General features: G+C 36.6%; 2 protein-coding genes across 9 annotated transcripts in view; both read right to left on the bottom strand.

Moving 5' to 3' along the window:
- Pi3K68D (phosphatidylinositol-4-phosphate 3-kinase catalytic subunit Pi3K68D) overlaps positions 1-6,499 on the bottom strand; it is a 13,761-nt gene extending 7,262 nt beyond the window's left edge. For 2 of the 7 annotated variants that reach the window (XM_018457879.1, XM_018457885.1), the window contains exons 1-16: positions 5,780-6,499; positions 5,415-5,653; positions 4,974-5,183; positions 4,459-4,696; positions 3,611-3,860; positions 3,227-3,447; positions 3,053-3,161; positions 2,816-2,977; positions 2,502-2,731; positions 2,314-2,413; positions 1,800-2,219; positions 1,512-1,713; positions 1,264-1,437; positions 871-1,137; positions 602-790; positions 287-518 (exon numbers count right to left, since the gene is read on the bottom strand). In XM_018457879.1, the coding sequence (XP_018313381.1) occupies positions 287-518; positions 602-790; positions 871-1,137; positions 1,264-1,437; positions 1,512-1,713; positions 1,800-2,219; positions 2,314-2,413; positions 2,502-2,731; positions 2,816-2,977; positions 3,053-3,161; positions 3,227-3,447; positions 3,611-3,860; positions 4,459-4,696; positions 4,974-5,183; positions 5,415-5,653 (3,243 nt within the window). In that variant the 5' untranslated portion in view covers positions 5,780-6,499. The remainder of the gene's footprint in view (positions 1-286; positions 519-601; positions 791-870; positions 1,138-1,263; positions 1,438-1,511; positions 1,714-1,799; positions 2,220-2,313; positions 2,414-2,501; positions 2,732-2,815; positions 2,978-3,052; positions 3,162-3,226; positions 3,448-3,610; positions 3,861-4,458; positions 4,697-4,973; positions 5,184-5,414; positions 5,654-5,779) is intronic. The other 5 variants (XM_018457880.1, XM_018457883.1, XM_018457882.1 and 2 more) reach the window with 5 other exon arrangements.
- A 2,483-nt stretch (positions 6,500-8,982) lies between these two features.
- LOC108728999 (probable cytochrome P450 6a13) lies at positions 8,983-15,811 on the bottom strand. Of its 2 annotated transcripts, XM_018457887.1 has the most exons (6): positions 15,338-15,354; positions 12,993-13,390; positions 11,637-12,213; positions 11,343-11,558; positions 10,542-10,793; positions 8,983-9,214 (listed from the first exon to the last, which is right to left on the bottom strand). In XM_018457887.1, the coding sequence occupies exons 2-6, from the start codon at positions 13,341-13,343 to the stop codon at positions 9,048-9,050; spliced, it is 1,563 nt and encodes a 520-aa protein (XP_018313389.1). In that variant the 5' UTR covers positions 13,344-13,390; positions 15,338-15,354; the 3' UTR covers positions 8,983-9,047. The 2 variants fall into 2 exon arrangements, with proteins under 2 accessions (XP_018313389.1, XP_018313390.1); XM_018457888.1 differs by lacking the exons at positions 12,993-13,390; positions 15,338-15,354 and adding an exon at positions 15,565-15,811.
- Positions 15,812-16,227: the final 416 nt, after the last annotated feature.

Here is a 16,227-nt window from a genome sequence, read left to right as displayed (position 1 = left end):
TCTCTCTCTCTCTCTCTCTCTCTAGCCCTATAGTGCCTTGTATGAGTTATGGCTAATATCATTTTTATGTCTCCGCGCACGGTTTAAATGCCATGAAACAAAAAGAGTTTGGGAGATGATAATAGGCAAAATCGATCGAATTCCGTCGAAATGTGCAACTCGGCTGCAGATAAACCTTAATTATACAGTAATATAAAAAAGTGATTTTTCATTTACAAGCCATACAGTAAGCATTTGATGCAAATGCGTAAGTATTTAATAACGTCACCAATGCTGATCACCCAACCTGTACCTGGGGACTTTGTCCCGGCAGAGCTTGATTTAACAACCAGTAAATATAATGAGCCACTCTTGGTGAAAGTAAGGCACGTTCTAATAAAAATCGAGTTAGAGGTGATGCTTCATATGTCTCATGTTTTATTGCTTGAAGTAGTTGCGGTAGATAATCGACCAATTCATCATTACTTAATTCGCGAATCCAGTCAACTGCCATCTCTCTAACTTTCATATCTGGGAAGCTATAAGAAATTGAAAATACGATGTTCTACAAAACGATTTTTCAGAAGCTATAATAAAGAAATAATCGATAAGTAGTACATACCATGGTAAAAGTAATTGTAATGCTTGTACTGGAGGCAGTGGACTCCAAATTCTAAGCGACGCGTGTAAATCCGGTAGACAAGCCCAATCCCAACTGTGTGCAGCTAGTAATACTTTTGGTAAAGCTTCAGGTCTATCGTGTAAATAATGCCTTTTCTCCCATAAAATTTCCCTTTCATCGATAGGCGGTCTGGAAATAGAAATCAGCTTTTAAAAAATACCATTTTGAAAATTTAAACTTATACTTTCAATCACATAATTACAACATACCTCGAAAATGTATCTTGCTGTGTAATGTCTATTAATAGCTCTTGCGTATTTTGATCCAACGAATTAAAATCTAACGATTCCACGTCATAATCTCGCAATTCCGAAGAATTGGGGAATAAAACCTTTCCCCCGTAATCGGGTAATTCTAATCCTACAATGGGATGAGTATCGCCACGGGGGTGAATTCCAGGCGCTGGCGCTGGACCTAATCGTTTGTCTGCGATAGCTGGCCAAAGGGATAGAAAAAAACTTCCTTGGCTCATAACGCTAGAATTAAAATGAAGATACATAAAGGCATATGTATGAAGCAACAAAAAACACAAGGTGATTATAAAAGTTTCAAAGATAAAAAGCTGAATGTAAAGAATAATTTGTGACAGACGCGTCATTTACCCGTCATAATCGAAGAATTGTATAGCACCCCATCCAAGTTCTTCTTTCTGCATTGCGTTCTCCGCAGATGAGTTAGATTCGTGCTCCGCAGGCTGCAGCGTGCGTCCATAAAGAACTAACACAAGTCTCGCTTCCCGTGGCACTTGACACACACTTATTCCACGAAATTCCAACCTTATAATTTGTATAATTTTTATTAAATCTATATTTGGAATTTTCAATCATTGTAAGTGCATCCTCGTACTTACCATGAATTAAATAAAATTCTTGGATAAAAATTCGTGCTAACCGTCATTGGTTCCGACAAAACTGGATTTCCTACAGGTCTGGTTCCATGAAAAATTTGAGCTGCCACTATATAATCGTCATGTTTCCATGTGGTTGGTAGCCTATGCAGAGCTCCAACACGCACCAAAATTGTATCGATTACTTCTGTCGCAATCAGTGTATCTATTAAAAGAAAGTATATCATGATTATATCATAATTTTATCTTATATAAAATATATTGTGTTACAAAATTAGTGTAACTTCTTACTAGTCGGAAATTCTCCCTTGCTATTTAATTGAAAGTCGACCTTAAATGCATGACAATATGTTTCGACGAGTTCTTGAATAGCATCGCGAATTTTATGACAATGAGAGGCAATCACATCGGGGAACTTTTTTCTCAAAGTAACCACAGCATAATCGCCATCTTCATGTATAATCTCCGGCTTTTTACACTCTATATTAGCTGTATGAACTTGCGGCAGAAATTGACAGCAAGCATTTACGAAATTGTCAACAGCCTCCGTAATTTCAAATGTTTCAATGTTTCCCATTAAGGCACATACTGCTTTAACTGCTTGTACTACACCGTGCGGTTGAAGTTGAGGTAATAAGGTAGTACCTTGATTTGTGGTTGCCAATTGTAATGCTGCAGTTTCTACGCGTTCCATTTCTTTTTCTACTGTCTCTACAATAAATAACATAATAAAATGTACATTGTAAATATATCATCTTTTAATAAAAATTCTTTCTTATATATGTATATATGTGAATATATATACCTAGTAAAATAAGTAATGTATCATATGAAATAGGCTGTGATGGTTCATTTGGTAGAATATCTTCTAATTTTAGAGACTGATCACAATTATCATCTTGCAACTAAAAAAGAAAAAGTAGAATAACGATTCAAATAGTCTGCTTATGATACATTGTAATAATACTTGTATAACATATTCATCATACTAACCGTTCGAGCAATGGATTGTTTAATTTGTGCCCTGCTCATTATAGCTAACTCGATATCTTTTTCTAATTTAATACACAAATGTATGTATTCGTATTGTGCTAAGGTTGTGTTGGGTGCTAGGTATTCAGCTAATCCCCATACTCTTAAACAATACTTTTCTACATTTACTGTATCTTCATCATCCAAGGAACAGGCAACATTCAAGATAACATGTTCGACACTGCAATTCACTGAAACATAATGTTTAATATAATTTTAATGCAAAAAGAGGGAAAGCAATCTTATTTTGAAAATAAATTTTCTTTTTAACTTACCATTACAAGTGAAAGTAATAGATGGTGCAGGATCTTTATCGTTACTAGGTAATTGTGGATGAACTACTAATTTTATACTTGTACCGTCTGGATATAGATTCTCCATTATTGGGCTAACAACGTATCCAATATTTGTACTAGGATTATTAAATGGAAACTCGCCTAAAATTGAACCAAGTTATGAGCACAGCAAAAAGTGTATTAGTATACCATAAGAAAAGAGCGTTCTTTACTAACTTCGTATAGACTTTATCATGTTGTGAAACGCCTTCAGATCACAATCATGCAGAGATGATCTAGTTTTAATGACTGTTACATTTTCATACAATCGTGTTTGACGCTTCTGCTGAAAATAATATTAAAAAGTGCAACTATTTTATCAAAAGCTGGACAAATTTTTTCGGGACTTACTCGACGATCTAAAGAGGTTCTTCGTCTCTCTATGGTATTCCATGCAGACGAATTTCGAGGAGGCAGTGGAGGTGGTGCAGCTGGCGACACAGCTGGTGATTTTGCAGATTTCTCCACAGCGGCATAAACCGGATCCGAGTTAACACTTTCATTTGTGCTATACATATAATCAAATGGATCGAATGGATCATACACACTGCCACTAATTTGCGATTGCGAATCTGCAAGAATTATTCAATGATAATGTCAGAATAATAGAATGTACTTGTATTTTCGGTCATGTGTTTGAGTTTTAAATTTGGCTATATTATTTTACACTATTATTTTTGTACATTTATTTCATGTTATATTAATAATTTAGAGAAGATGAGATTTAATTTTTACCATCTTTATGTTCTTGCACAGAATTATTTCCATTGTCAGTCTTAATAAGTAATGGATCGAATGCTTCCAATACACTAACTCGTACATTGGTTTTGTCCTCTGTTTGCTCGAAACTATTCAAATCTATAAGATTGCTATTTGGCTTTTTCTCTATCACTTTTAAAACATTTAACTGTTCATCATCCATACAAAATGGAGCACATATGGCAGGTGCAACAGTTGGTCTATAATTTATAGGCAATGGAGGAATCTAAAAAAAAAATGTAAAAATATATTCAAGACAATGTTCTCTGAATGTTTCGTCATTAATTAATAAAAATTTTTTCTTAAAGAATTAGTAAAAACTAGCAATAGAATATATATTAAATATTTCAAATCATTTTGCTTCATTAACCTTTACAGGACGGTAATGCCACTATAGAAACATTGAAACAATGTCATATTTTGAGGCAAGGAACGCAATGAATCATAACAAATCTTTTTTTCAAAGTAAAGGTCTGTAAGAATCTGAAAATAAACCCGCCGTCTAAAGGTTAAGAGACAACAATAAATAAATAAATATATACATAATTTATTTTTAATATTAAAAATTATTATGCTAAATAAAAAGAAGAAAATGAGCATCTTCCAAATCTTCAGATATGATATACCTGCGAGAAGAAAAAATGCTTAAAGATAACAGATTTCCATGCAGGCTGTAAAGAAAAGTGTGTTTTAACAGACTGCTCTGTATTAATCCCCCTTACAAATAAATAAAAAAAAATAATTTTGAGAGAGAGAGAGAGAAAGAGAGAGAATTTAGAATATTCATTTCAGAACAAGGAGAATTCTATAGAAATCTGTATTACCTGTGGTGCAATATCAGGTACATTATTGCTAACGCTACTAGCTCTTGACATGATAGGACTGATTCCCGGTGTTCCTGGTGTACATGGTGCTGTGGAAGATCGCGGGCCTGGGGAAAGGGAGTGATACCTAAAATCCCTAGACTGATATGCGCCAACTGAGCTGTTGCTTCGAGATACTCTTGATTGTTTCTTCAATAATGACGGATGGGTATCCCATTTAGGTTCTATCGGTGCTTTTCTGTAACAAATCATTTTTAATAGCTACAATCTTTCAAGTAAAGATAAAAATTATGATTCATAAAAAAAACATAATTTATCAGATTTTTAAATTATTAAAAAATTGCTAATATAAAAGCTTCATGATTTACTTCAAAATCAAAATAAAATTAATATAATTGTTATATAATTTTGAAAATAATTATAAAAACATGTTTATATAAATGCAAATAAGTTCTTTAAAAAAATTGCCTTGTCTCTCTCAACTAGACATATTTATAACAGAAATATATATTTACGGCGGTGGTGGAGGTGGAGTTGAACAATATTCAGCCAGATTATCCTGCTTTACAGGGCTTGTAAAATTGATTAGATCAGTAGAATCTTGACTTGACGCGGCAGTTGTCGAATTTCTTCTACACGGTATTGGGGGTGGTGGAGCTAATATTGCAGCACTTTTTTGATTTGTGTTAATGCATCCAGGTCTTGGTCGACTTCTGCATTGAGACCTGTACATATAATGCATAAATTACTTAAGTACCATTGTAAACAGTAAGTTTATCTTCTATCGCGAGTTAAAGATTATTAAATTATATCCAATTATTATATATATTATATGAAATTATAATCAATTGTAATCAATATATTATATCAAATTTTACATATTATAAAATTATAATTAATTGTAAAGTTAAAATCAATTGATGAAAATGAAAAATGTCCAGTGTTAAAATATAAACCTTTCTCCTTGCAAGCTGTCTGTCTCTGACACGCTATTCGTATTGCACGCATTGTTTTGAGCGAGGCACGCCTGCTGCACGTTACTAAGTTCCAATCGCAACTTCTCCAATCTGTATTTTTCTAGAGCCAAGGTCTCCAAACTGAGAGCCTTGGCCTGCTCCAAATCCTCCTGATACTTCCTTTCATGATCGATCACCGCAGTCCTTTGGTCGCAGGTATTTTTACTGTAGTGTGACATCTAAAATGAGATTCGAACATTTATTGTTATTACGCCAACAATATATTTCCCTACGACCTACGATTCGTCCCGAGTAACAGCCGAATTAGGAGCGGCTACAGCGTGTCATAAATCACACGTTCTAACCTATACGGAACGGAGTCAGCGACGGAACAGCAGCTGGAGCGGAGATCTCCGCTCGTACGGCGAGGCGAGTGAGTCCAAATGAATCGTTCTCGGCTTCGAGGACGGCGTCCCTCGCGGGAGTGTCTATCGACTGTCGTGCATCTCGCGTCGCTCCGTGTCACCCTGAAAACGTCACCGCGTCGGACGGATTTCTCGACTTTCGCGGACACGGTGACACGTAGCGACGGCCGACGCGTGCGCTACTGGCCGCCAGACTCCGGAGCAAGCCGGAGCGGGCAACGCAACGCGCGTGTATCGATAAACAACGGGGGAAAGAAGGAAAGGAGCAATAATAACGAAGAGAGGAGGAATCCGGAGCTGCGCGGCGTGTGCGTTTAAAGGGCCGCGTTATCAGCCGCGCGACGGTTACTGGCGGACTTCGGAGCGACTTGATGAATCCGCCGGCTGCTCACCGTAACATTATTCCCCGAACAGGCACGTTTCTCAGCTGACAGGTGCTCGTGCTTCCGTGTCTCTCGTTCTCTCGAACCCTCCGTCTCGCTTCCTCGCGATTAAACGAGGCGATCCGCCGACGCAACGCGCCGTGACGCGCTTAGGAAAGTAACGTTTTCGTCCGGCGCTCCGCTCCCGTCCGTCCTGGGTTCCGGCGCGGTTTTCGTCGAACTCCCTTCCGAGCCTCGCTCCGAGCTCGCCGAAACCTCTAACGGGCGTCCGACAGCAACCGGCGCACCGACTCGACTCGCTCGAGTGTATGTACGTTATACTGTTACGGTGGTCAACGACGTCAACGCGCGAGACGGCACTGCAGCCGCGGGCGACGCGCCGCTATTACGGCGCGTCAAGGAAGTGGCTTCGCCGACGATCAACGGACCCGCGCTCCTCGCGTTGATCGCGCGAGCCTTATTCGATTCAATTTATGGAGCGCGTAGGCTCGCGACCAGTTAGGAGTTCCGCTTACCGTACACGCGTCTCCGCGTCACGATAAACTGTCCCCGGCGGCTCCGCTCGTATATGGAAGCGCGTAGCTGCGCGCCGCTGCTATAATGCTTATGCGACTTTGTTTGTTTATACCGGGTGATTCATAAAGTCGGCGCTCTCGCACGGATAAGTCACCGTTCAAAGAATAATAGAAATAAATAAAAAATTATAATATCGTTAGTTCCCGACTGAACAAGTTTCAAGAACATTTTGACTCTGATCGCATATCACTTTCATGAATTTTTTATTTTTGGACTTATATTTTGGTTACGCCTTCTCGTCTGAGAATATGTACTTATACTCTCAGTGCGATTATTTCAATTTTTTTAACATGGACTACTATTGCGACGACTTAACACAAGGAACGTTTTTTTTTTAATTACAAGAGAGTAGGGACTACATTGTTACTGTAAGAACGAAAAATCATCACCATCAGTATTAGAGTAATTATTATAGAATTATGTGTACCCAACCATTACAGAAATTTATTTTTTTGCGTAATATAATAGAATTATTTATATCCAGCCGTTACAGAAATTTAATTTATTGCTTCTAATTTTTAGAAATTTTGTAAACACTGAGGATGACCTGACAGAAGATTGAAATGTTTAACATATTGAACATACTTATTATCAATTTATGTTTAAATAAAAAATTATTCAACATCGATGGAGCAATGCACGATACGTAAAATTTGTTTGAACAGCGTGGTACTTTATTTATTTCGAAACGCCGCATTTATATGAATATATTTTACAGTTACAAAAGTAAAGTACACACATATTCACACAGTGCCCTTCGTGGAAGGTTAAAAGCGAGTCACTAAAATCTAATATAAGGTATATCTTTGATATGAATGCTACCTAAGTAGGATAAGTCACGATAACGTTAAAATAATATTAAACTGGATCATAATTGATTAAGTGACTTGTAGTTTTGACGTCATTTTGATGTCATGATGACTCGTGTTCTGCTTGTACCCCCCTTGAAATAATTAGTTGAATCGATATTGATCGACGTCGATGGCCTTGGTCCATCGATGTCAATTCGACCAATTATTTCTAACCGAATATAAGTACATAGAAATGAGGGCCGCTGATAACAACTTAATGTTTTCGTAATTATAGTAAAGCCATATTATTTTTATCTATTTAAAGTATTTTAGAATATGAAGTCATTCCATATGATATTTTTTTTATTTCTGAATAAAAATATAGAAAAAAAAAGAATAAATTTAAATCGATTTGCTCTCGTCTTTTACAACCTTCTTACATCTTTCAGCTAATTTTTGTATTTTCTGCTTACATTATTATAATAAACATAATAAGTAGACAAACTGATTCTCTTTTTTGCATTTGAAAACTGGATAACCTCCCTCACAAATCTTACATTTAGTTGTAATGGAAAACCAATCATTATTCACTCGTTTCTTTTCGTATTTCAACTCGACTGCTTCTCGATTGTCTTCATCCGACTTTGTCGATCGAAAATCTTGATTGTACGACATCGATCGGTGAGAAATACAATGATTTCCGATAATTCGGACATGTTCTCTGATGTTCTATTCTTCTGAAGAAGAGATTTTGCCAATCTCAATAAAATCTAATAGCCTCTACTTTGTTAGATACATTAATATTGCGTTCCATTTATCTACGAGTAACGCAAACGTCATAATTTTCAAACGCGGACACATGTGTTCAAATGTGACAAATAAGTGTTCGTATCAAATCCTCTTTATAGTTTCTTTTGTCATCTCTGGAAGGTTCAACTCGTCCAAATGGCTTTGAATTAAGATCATTACTGTCATACGTATCTTTTAAGTCTACGTGGCTTTTTAACATAACTACTCATGTAGCATATTTCTGATACCTCGACATTCCATATACTTCAGTTTTATTGTTCTCTTTCTTAATTTATTAAATTAAATAGAGATAATATTTTATACATCCTTTAAATAAAAATATCGTCATCGAATATCAAACAAAACGTTCCTTTTGTAAATATGACCCTAATTGTAAAACAATTTAGAACCACTAAGTCTAAACTGTTGTTGAAATACAAATGACTCTCTAGCTTTGTCCGAGAATGAGAAGATTATTCATGTTGATACATTCATAAAAAGTTAAATATTTAACAGTAACAAACAATTTCTATTTCTTCGTCACGGATAAGTACATTATCGCAGTAATTTTATATACTTTATGTGTAGATAAAATTTATGTACTTCATGTATTTTTACCTACTAGTCTCTTGAAGAAAAAAAATACTCTTATAAATATACAATCCGTATTTAGGAAGATGAGGTAATGGTAAGCCAATATCCCGCCTCGCTCGCGGTCACAAGACTCCGTCTGCTGAACTTGATCGGCACCGGTGACTTGTCGCATATCTCAACCCGATGATCCTTGAGGAACGCTATTATTCCCATCTTGATTTGCAGCAACGCGAACCGCATGCCTGGAAAGTTACGAAATCGTTGTAATGGGCCGTGATTACGACGCGTTGATTATTTAATTGCTGACTTTACGATGAGTTTGAGACAAGCTTATCAAATCGGGACGTAGACTTTTGCACAAAACACGCATACAGTATATTATCAAGGTCATCGTCCTTTGGGCCGCATAAATTTGCACGCTCAAGCGAGCGATGCGTTTCGGTCTCTTGAGCTAATAATTACTAAGTGAGTTATTTGAACGATAAAGTTTGCACGCAACGTAATACTTTAATATGCAATCTGTCGTCCGTCGATTATTAGTTGAATTAACGATCGGAGATAACGTGGAACATTGGTTGAATGAGATTCAACAACGTTAGCATACTTTTGCATGAAATACAACCAATAGAGATAAGGAAAGATTTGTGATAAGAAGAATCGATAAGACGATTGAGCGGGATTACATGGCATTATTTGTAAATCTTATAGATATTATTTTTTATCGCGAATAATTCTGTCATAATTTTCAAGCGCTAATCAGCGAATAAGCTTTTTTTTTGGTTCAAAAGAACGACGTAGGCATATGACGTAATATCGTGTGTTGAGTCAGCGGATTATAAATTCCGGATTGACCATTTGTTTAATTTTCTATTTGCAATAAAATTATATTATGATATTGTTCACAATCACCAACAGAAAAAATAAGTAATTAAAAAACTTTAATGGACTGTTTATCTGAAAATCTGAGAACTGCCTAAACATGTTTGAAAGATAAACGGTATCGAACAATTTTCTTTATATTGAATAACATTACATTTATAAGTATAATTGATTAACAGTATATTGCAAGTATAAGGAAATAATTATTAATTAATATAGTAATTACCTAGACACACACAACACGCACGTCCAAAAAGACACAAGACATAAGACGTCTTAAAGACGTCTAAAAGAGATTTTATGTTTCGATTTTGGACTTTTTATTGTCTGGATAATTTATATTATAATGATTCATATTATGATAATGATAGTAATTAATTTATATTATAATGCCATTATACTAATTAATAATAGTTATCCATAAATGGATAATGCTACATTTTTCTTTCATATAAATTATTTATATTTTTCTTATCTTCATAATAAATAGTTGAGGAATTTCTCCTCAATTTTTTAGTTACTGATAATAATTTATCTATAAATGAATAATACTACTATCTCTCTCTGCAGTCTATATCAATTATTCATAATTTCCTTATCTTCATAATACACAGTTGAAGTATTTCTCCCAAGATTTCTCTTCAATTTTCTAGTTGCTGATATTATTTCACTGAGTGTAAGAGTCAATACCTATGCAATTTCGTGGTCCTTCTCCGAATGGAAGATACGTGTAAGGGTGTCTCGTGCGTTTATTCTCCTCCGTGAATCTCTCGGGATCAAATCTTGCCGGATCGGGATAGTAATTTGGGTCATGATGGAGGCCATAAATCGGTATGACGACCCGCAAGCCAGCCGGCAGCTCCACATTGCTGTCCGGTATCCGGTACTTGTACTCGCATCTTCGAGCGAACAGTGGAGCTGGCGGATACTTCCTGAGAGTCTCTACATAATTTACAATTCTAGCATTTCCAGATTATTTCCAACGCGCGTTGAGTCAGCGAATTATGAATTCTGGATTAACTGTTTGTTTAATTTGCAATTTGCAATTTATATTGTGATATCATTCACAATCATCTACAGAAAAAAATAATTAATTAAAAAAATGTAGACTTTAACAGATTGCTCGTTCCGACAACGAAAATCTGAGAATTGCCTAAAACATATTTGAAAGATAAGCGGTGTCGATTTAAAATAAACGGTGCTCACATTCGCGCTGTGTTTGCGACAGATATATCTGATTACATGTGAACTCCGTTCGTACGTATGACACAAAACACGTATGCAGATATTTGCATTCACACGGGTTCACTTCTTAATAATTTACTTTATTTATTAAAAATAAACGGTCTCTATTTTATGTTCATTACGTCATGATGATTTTATCATAAACGAGTGAGATTCGAATTTCAGCGTTGCTCGCGATAAAAAGATTACATCCGGAGAAATTTTTCATTTTTGGAATTTTCATCAATGATACTAACGGATCCGTACCTAATATTACCATGTCGAGATACTTCATTTCCTGAATCGCGTCGTAAGTTAATTTTCCATCTCCTATAGCATTGTGTACCTCTCGCCTGGTCTTATCTTGGATTTCTTGGTTCAAGGCTAGTTCGTAGAGGCAAAACGCGATCGTGTTCGATGACGTTTCGTAACCGGCGGCAAAGAAACCGAACGCTTGTGCCGCGATAGTGTTCTCATCTAATTCTATAAATAACAAATTTCTTTAGCCTATATGAATAAAACGACGTTGCCTATTTTGCACGATATTGCAATTTGGCTCACCGATTTCCTTCGCCACTTGGGCGTCTTCATCGCTGCAGATTCTTAGATTAGTGGCTTCGCTCTCCAGAGTACCCTTGTTTTTCAACTCGATTAATAGGTCCATGAAATCGTGTCTGGTCGTGCCGTTACTCTCTCTTTGGCTGATCATTTGTGATACGACATGCGTGAAAAACTGGGTAACGCTCGGATCGACGAGCTGCACACCCATCAGCTTGTACAGCCTCGGCATGGCCGTTCGTAGCATCCTCCAGAGAGTGGCCTTGTAACTCGGCTTCGAGAGCTTCTTCACCGCTCTGTGAAATTCGGATTCTTCGTCGGTGAGCGCGTTTATCTGTATGCCGAAGGCACAGCTGCCGATGACGTCAATGATGAATTTCGCGGCCAGTTCCCGTACCTCGACCGTTTGGTCACCGAAGCTGCTTGCCTCATTGATAAGCCGCTGCAACTCTTCGCAGCATTCCACCAGTAGGTAGAACATCCGCTTCAGCTTGCCCGACGAGAACGCGGGCGTTAATTTCGACCTGAGACCCTTCCACTTGCGCCCTTCGAGATTGAATAGATGGCCGGAGAGCGGATCCTGACGCGTACACGATAAGATTTAAAGTTCATTAACAGAGTTTTCACTATCAGTATTTTAAGAAATATCTAATTAGACAGGAAAGAAAATCTCCCCCCACGGAATAGATAGTTTTGTTGAAGTATCTAAAAACTTAGCTAGGTAAAGATCTGAAAATAATTATGTTAGACCATCAAAATAATTATGTAGGATACGCTTAAACTAGTTGCTAGAATGTCAAAACTTTTTGTAGCATTGTTCATCATGCTTGAGATTCTTAAACAATTATTTTGAAAAGCAAACAAAATTATTTTTATTTCATTTTTGGTGCAATAATGTATGCTTTGTATATTTGACTGAATACACTATACGATCTCAATCTTTTACACAATTTGAAAATGTCTCTTAACCTATCCAAATTACTCCGCTTTATAGAGTATACTCTACCCGCGAGTCAAAATTTTAGTCCTACTTTGAATCTCTTTCAATCTTAATTAAACCTTATAAACCTGTTTTGATACTTGTACAATCAAATAGGGCCTCTTTTAATATTACTTAATCTACAGCTTCTATTTAGAAAACTTCTTTTGAACTTGAAAATAGGAAATCTTGCAATGACTGCCATTTACAGGTTCAAACGTAGGAGCTCAATTCATTAGATTAGAACCTATAAATCTCTAGAGTCTACATACGTCCTAAAACTAAGGTTCAAAGTAGGAGCAAAATTTCGACTCGGGATACCTAAATTTTTGGATACTTCAGCAAAATTGTTCTTTGCGTATATTAATAGTCGCGTATACCTGATCGCTATTGATCGGTATCCCACGATTCAGGAAGTAAGCGAAATCCTTGACGCACACGCTCTTCACTAGATCGGGATCACGTAGAATCAGCACGGGCGATCTTACTCGAAACGCGCCAAAGAACCTTTCATCCTTGAACCACTGATACATCTCTTTCACGCCTTCCGGTTGCGACGTTCGAAACAGGAGCAGGGAACCAAAATTTCCGACGAGCACAGTCGGCTTTTTGAACGGTACACCGCGACATTTCCAAAAGTCAAAGGTAGCTGTGAGATAAAAGTATAGGCTACCGAGGACGAGTCCGATAAGTAGAAAAGGATCCAGTAATATCGCTACGATATCAAGCATTTTCAATCTTTGCTCGACGCGCAAGTTTCAAAAAAACAGCTTTTCGCCTAAAAACGTAATCTCTAATTTATGACAGAAAAATAATAATTTATGATAGAAATAATAATTATTTTTCCTCTTATAATTTTAGTGTTGATAGGAAATAAACTGACGTTGTTTATCGTCATTTTAATGTCAAAATGAAGTCTTTGATATTTTGACGTCAAAATAATAACGAATAACGTCAGCTTGTTTTCTGGGTATATGATTAATGTGACGTAATTTTTAATTTATATTGCATTTGATAATTTCTCCGACGTGAGCGGATTATTCGATGGCCGCGCGGAATCGTTCAAGTCGAATATTGATTTATGATATACGTTGTTGAACAGTACAGCCGCGGCTGTTTGACTACAAGTCTGTTTGAGTCTATTTTTAAATTCGTTTTACAAATGTAAACATTTGGCCGCGCAAAGGAGTAGTACGAGCAGATATTACCATGCTCGCGATGTGTTTGCGACAGATCCGATTACACACGAGCTCCAGTCGTACGTACAGAAAACGCGCGCGTATATGTTTAGCGGAGTCCTACATGAGTTCACTTCTTAACCACCTGCTGCTTTCAACAGTGACGTCAAAACATTAACCAAGCATTAAAACACTCCATCGGTTACAACTTCATTTCTGTTGTGCAAATATCGCATGTTGCACGACAGAACGTTTCAGAGACATATTTTAAATATTCTTAAAAGTATTATTGTAAAAAGTCCATAATTCCGTTCTGATATGATTCAGTTTATATCGAATCAATTTATATTTGTAGATAAATTGTCCGTCTCAACATTAATTAACAGACTTTATTATTCTTTCGGTTTATCAGTTTCTTTCATTCAATTTCTAATCAAAGAGTTCTGTGTGTGTACTTGACACTCACGTAATCACATATTTCCTGTCCGTCTCATCCTGACATATTTCTTAAAATACTTAAAACTTAAAAATAAATTAGTCTCCCATATCAGTTTCGAGAATAATTATAACCGATAGTCTTCGAGAAGAATTATGACCTATGAATCATCGATAATGACTTCTGAGATTTCAGGAATCCATGAAATTTCAAAGTTGTGCGGTTCAGACGGTCGTTCGATTACTCGACATAAATCAAAATAAGCATATCATAAGTGTAAATTGAAATATACAATAAAAAATAAATCAAAATAAGCATATCGTAAGTGTAAATTGAAATATACCAAGCAGATTACGAAACACTTCTTTTTAAGAAGTGCTTTATATAAAATAACGATCGAGTGGTTCTTGACTAATTTATCGACTTTCTATCGACATGCGCTTTTATCGCGATTGTTTACTATGTCTGACTCATGCGTCTGGAATTTTTTCAAAAAAGAGAAAGAATCTTAGAAGGGCTCAGACAAAAGATTCGATTTATTCGAATAGTTCAAAGTCTAAAAAAATGAGCATCTAATTCGAATACTTTGGACAGTTCGAACAGTTCGAGCTTAAACAGTGATCAGTATGAAATGTCAATTCGTTATGTCTAGAGTTCGGACGGTTCGGACAGTAAACAAATATAGTATGCCTTAGAAACAAAAGAGCAGTTAAATAAATTTCCTAATTTATTGATATCGTCCTACAAATATCCTAAGCCATCCTGGACATATTCAGGATGATCCTGAGGACGACTTGTGATGTCTGAGTTCGAAATGTAATAATTTCGAATTTTCAGCTCTGAAGTGGTTAAAATAGTTCGAACATACATTCAGTCCGAACTATTTAAGTCCGAACTATTAAAGAACTAACTTAAGATTCGAACTGTCCGAACTGTCAAATCGTCTGATGTTTCCGAGCACTCCTTAAAATGATCGAATCAAAAGAATACGTATCTTTCATTAATCTATTAAAATTTTTAGTATCATATATTATGTATATTAATTCCAATAACGACGCATTGGATTTGTTTAGTTTTTATTACGCCAGTTCAATTATTTCAAATTCCTCACATTTAGATAAACGATGATATTTTTATTCAGCTTATGCTGCAATTTGCGCAGCACCCGATTATCGACGCACTACGTTTTTTCGCCGAGGGGATGTGCACACACTCACTGGCATTCTAAGGAGTCCAAGGCGTAACAAGCGGCACAAGTTCCGCGCCGATGTTCGATTTAGCGTAAAGGAAAATCGGTTGCACTAAAAGACATTCCGCGGCATATAATTTCGCTCGCACCTGTCGCGGTTTCCCGTCACGTGGTGCAACCGGTGATCGAGCCGCGGTCGTTTCTGACCACGAGAAGACAACGGGAAGAAAGGACGGGAAACAACAAGGGAAAAGAAAAACGTCGCAATGTATTCCAAGTGCGTTGCGTTGTATCGTCACGCCGTATCGTTCCCGCGGAAAGGCTGACCTCCCACCGACTGGAAGGCATGAACGAATGCCGCGCATTTATAGAGACCTCGCACTGGCGCCGACTTTGAAGCCGAGCCCATATAGCTGATCTGATACCTCCACGGATAGCTCCGGGTTATCTTCAAGAGATTTCTGCATCCCTCTCCGTCGCCAGTATCAGCCGCACTAGAAAGAACTTGCGTTCTTCTTTGAGCGCTGCCGACTATCTCTGTCCGTCGCGAACGTTCATTGCTTGAATGAGTAACGAAAGACAAAAATGCACTGAGACAAAAAAATTGTTGCAATTACCAATAATTTAACCAATAATATATACACACATATATATATAATTAGTTATAAATAGTAATTTTTTTAGACAACTATATATTTATACTTGTTTTAACCACGCAAATATAATTATCGTGCTATTAATAATAGTCACATACATTGTTTAAAAATCTTTAATTTTTTCTTAATATATTTTTCAATTATTATTACCACATA

This window comes from Mycetomoellerius zeteki, unplaced genomic scaffold (genome assembly GCF_001594055.1).
Source record: "Mycetomoellerius zeteki isolate Tzet28-1 unplaced genomic scaffold, Tzet1.0 scaffold69, whole genome shotgun sequence".
Classification (NCBI taxonomy): domain Eukaryota; kingdom Metazoa; phylum Arthropoda; class Insecta; order Hymenoptera; family Formicidae; genus Mycetomoellerius; species Mycetomoellerius zeteki.
This window is presented reverse-complemented; position numbering and strand designations above follow the sequence as displayed.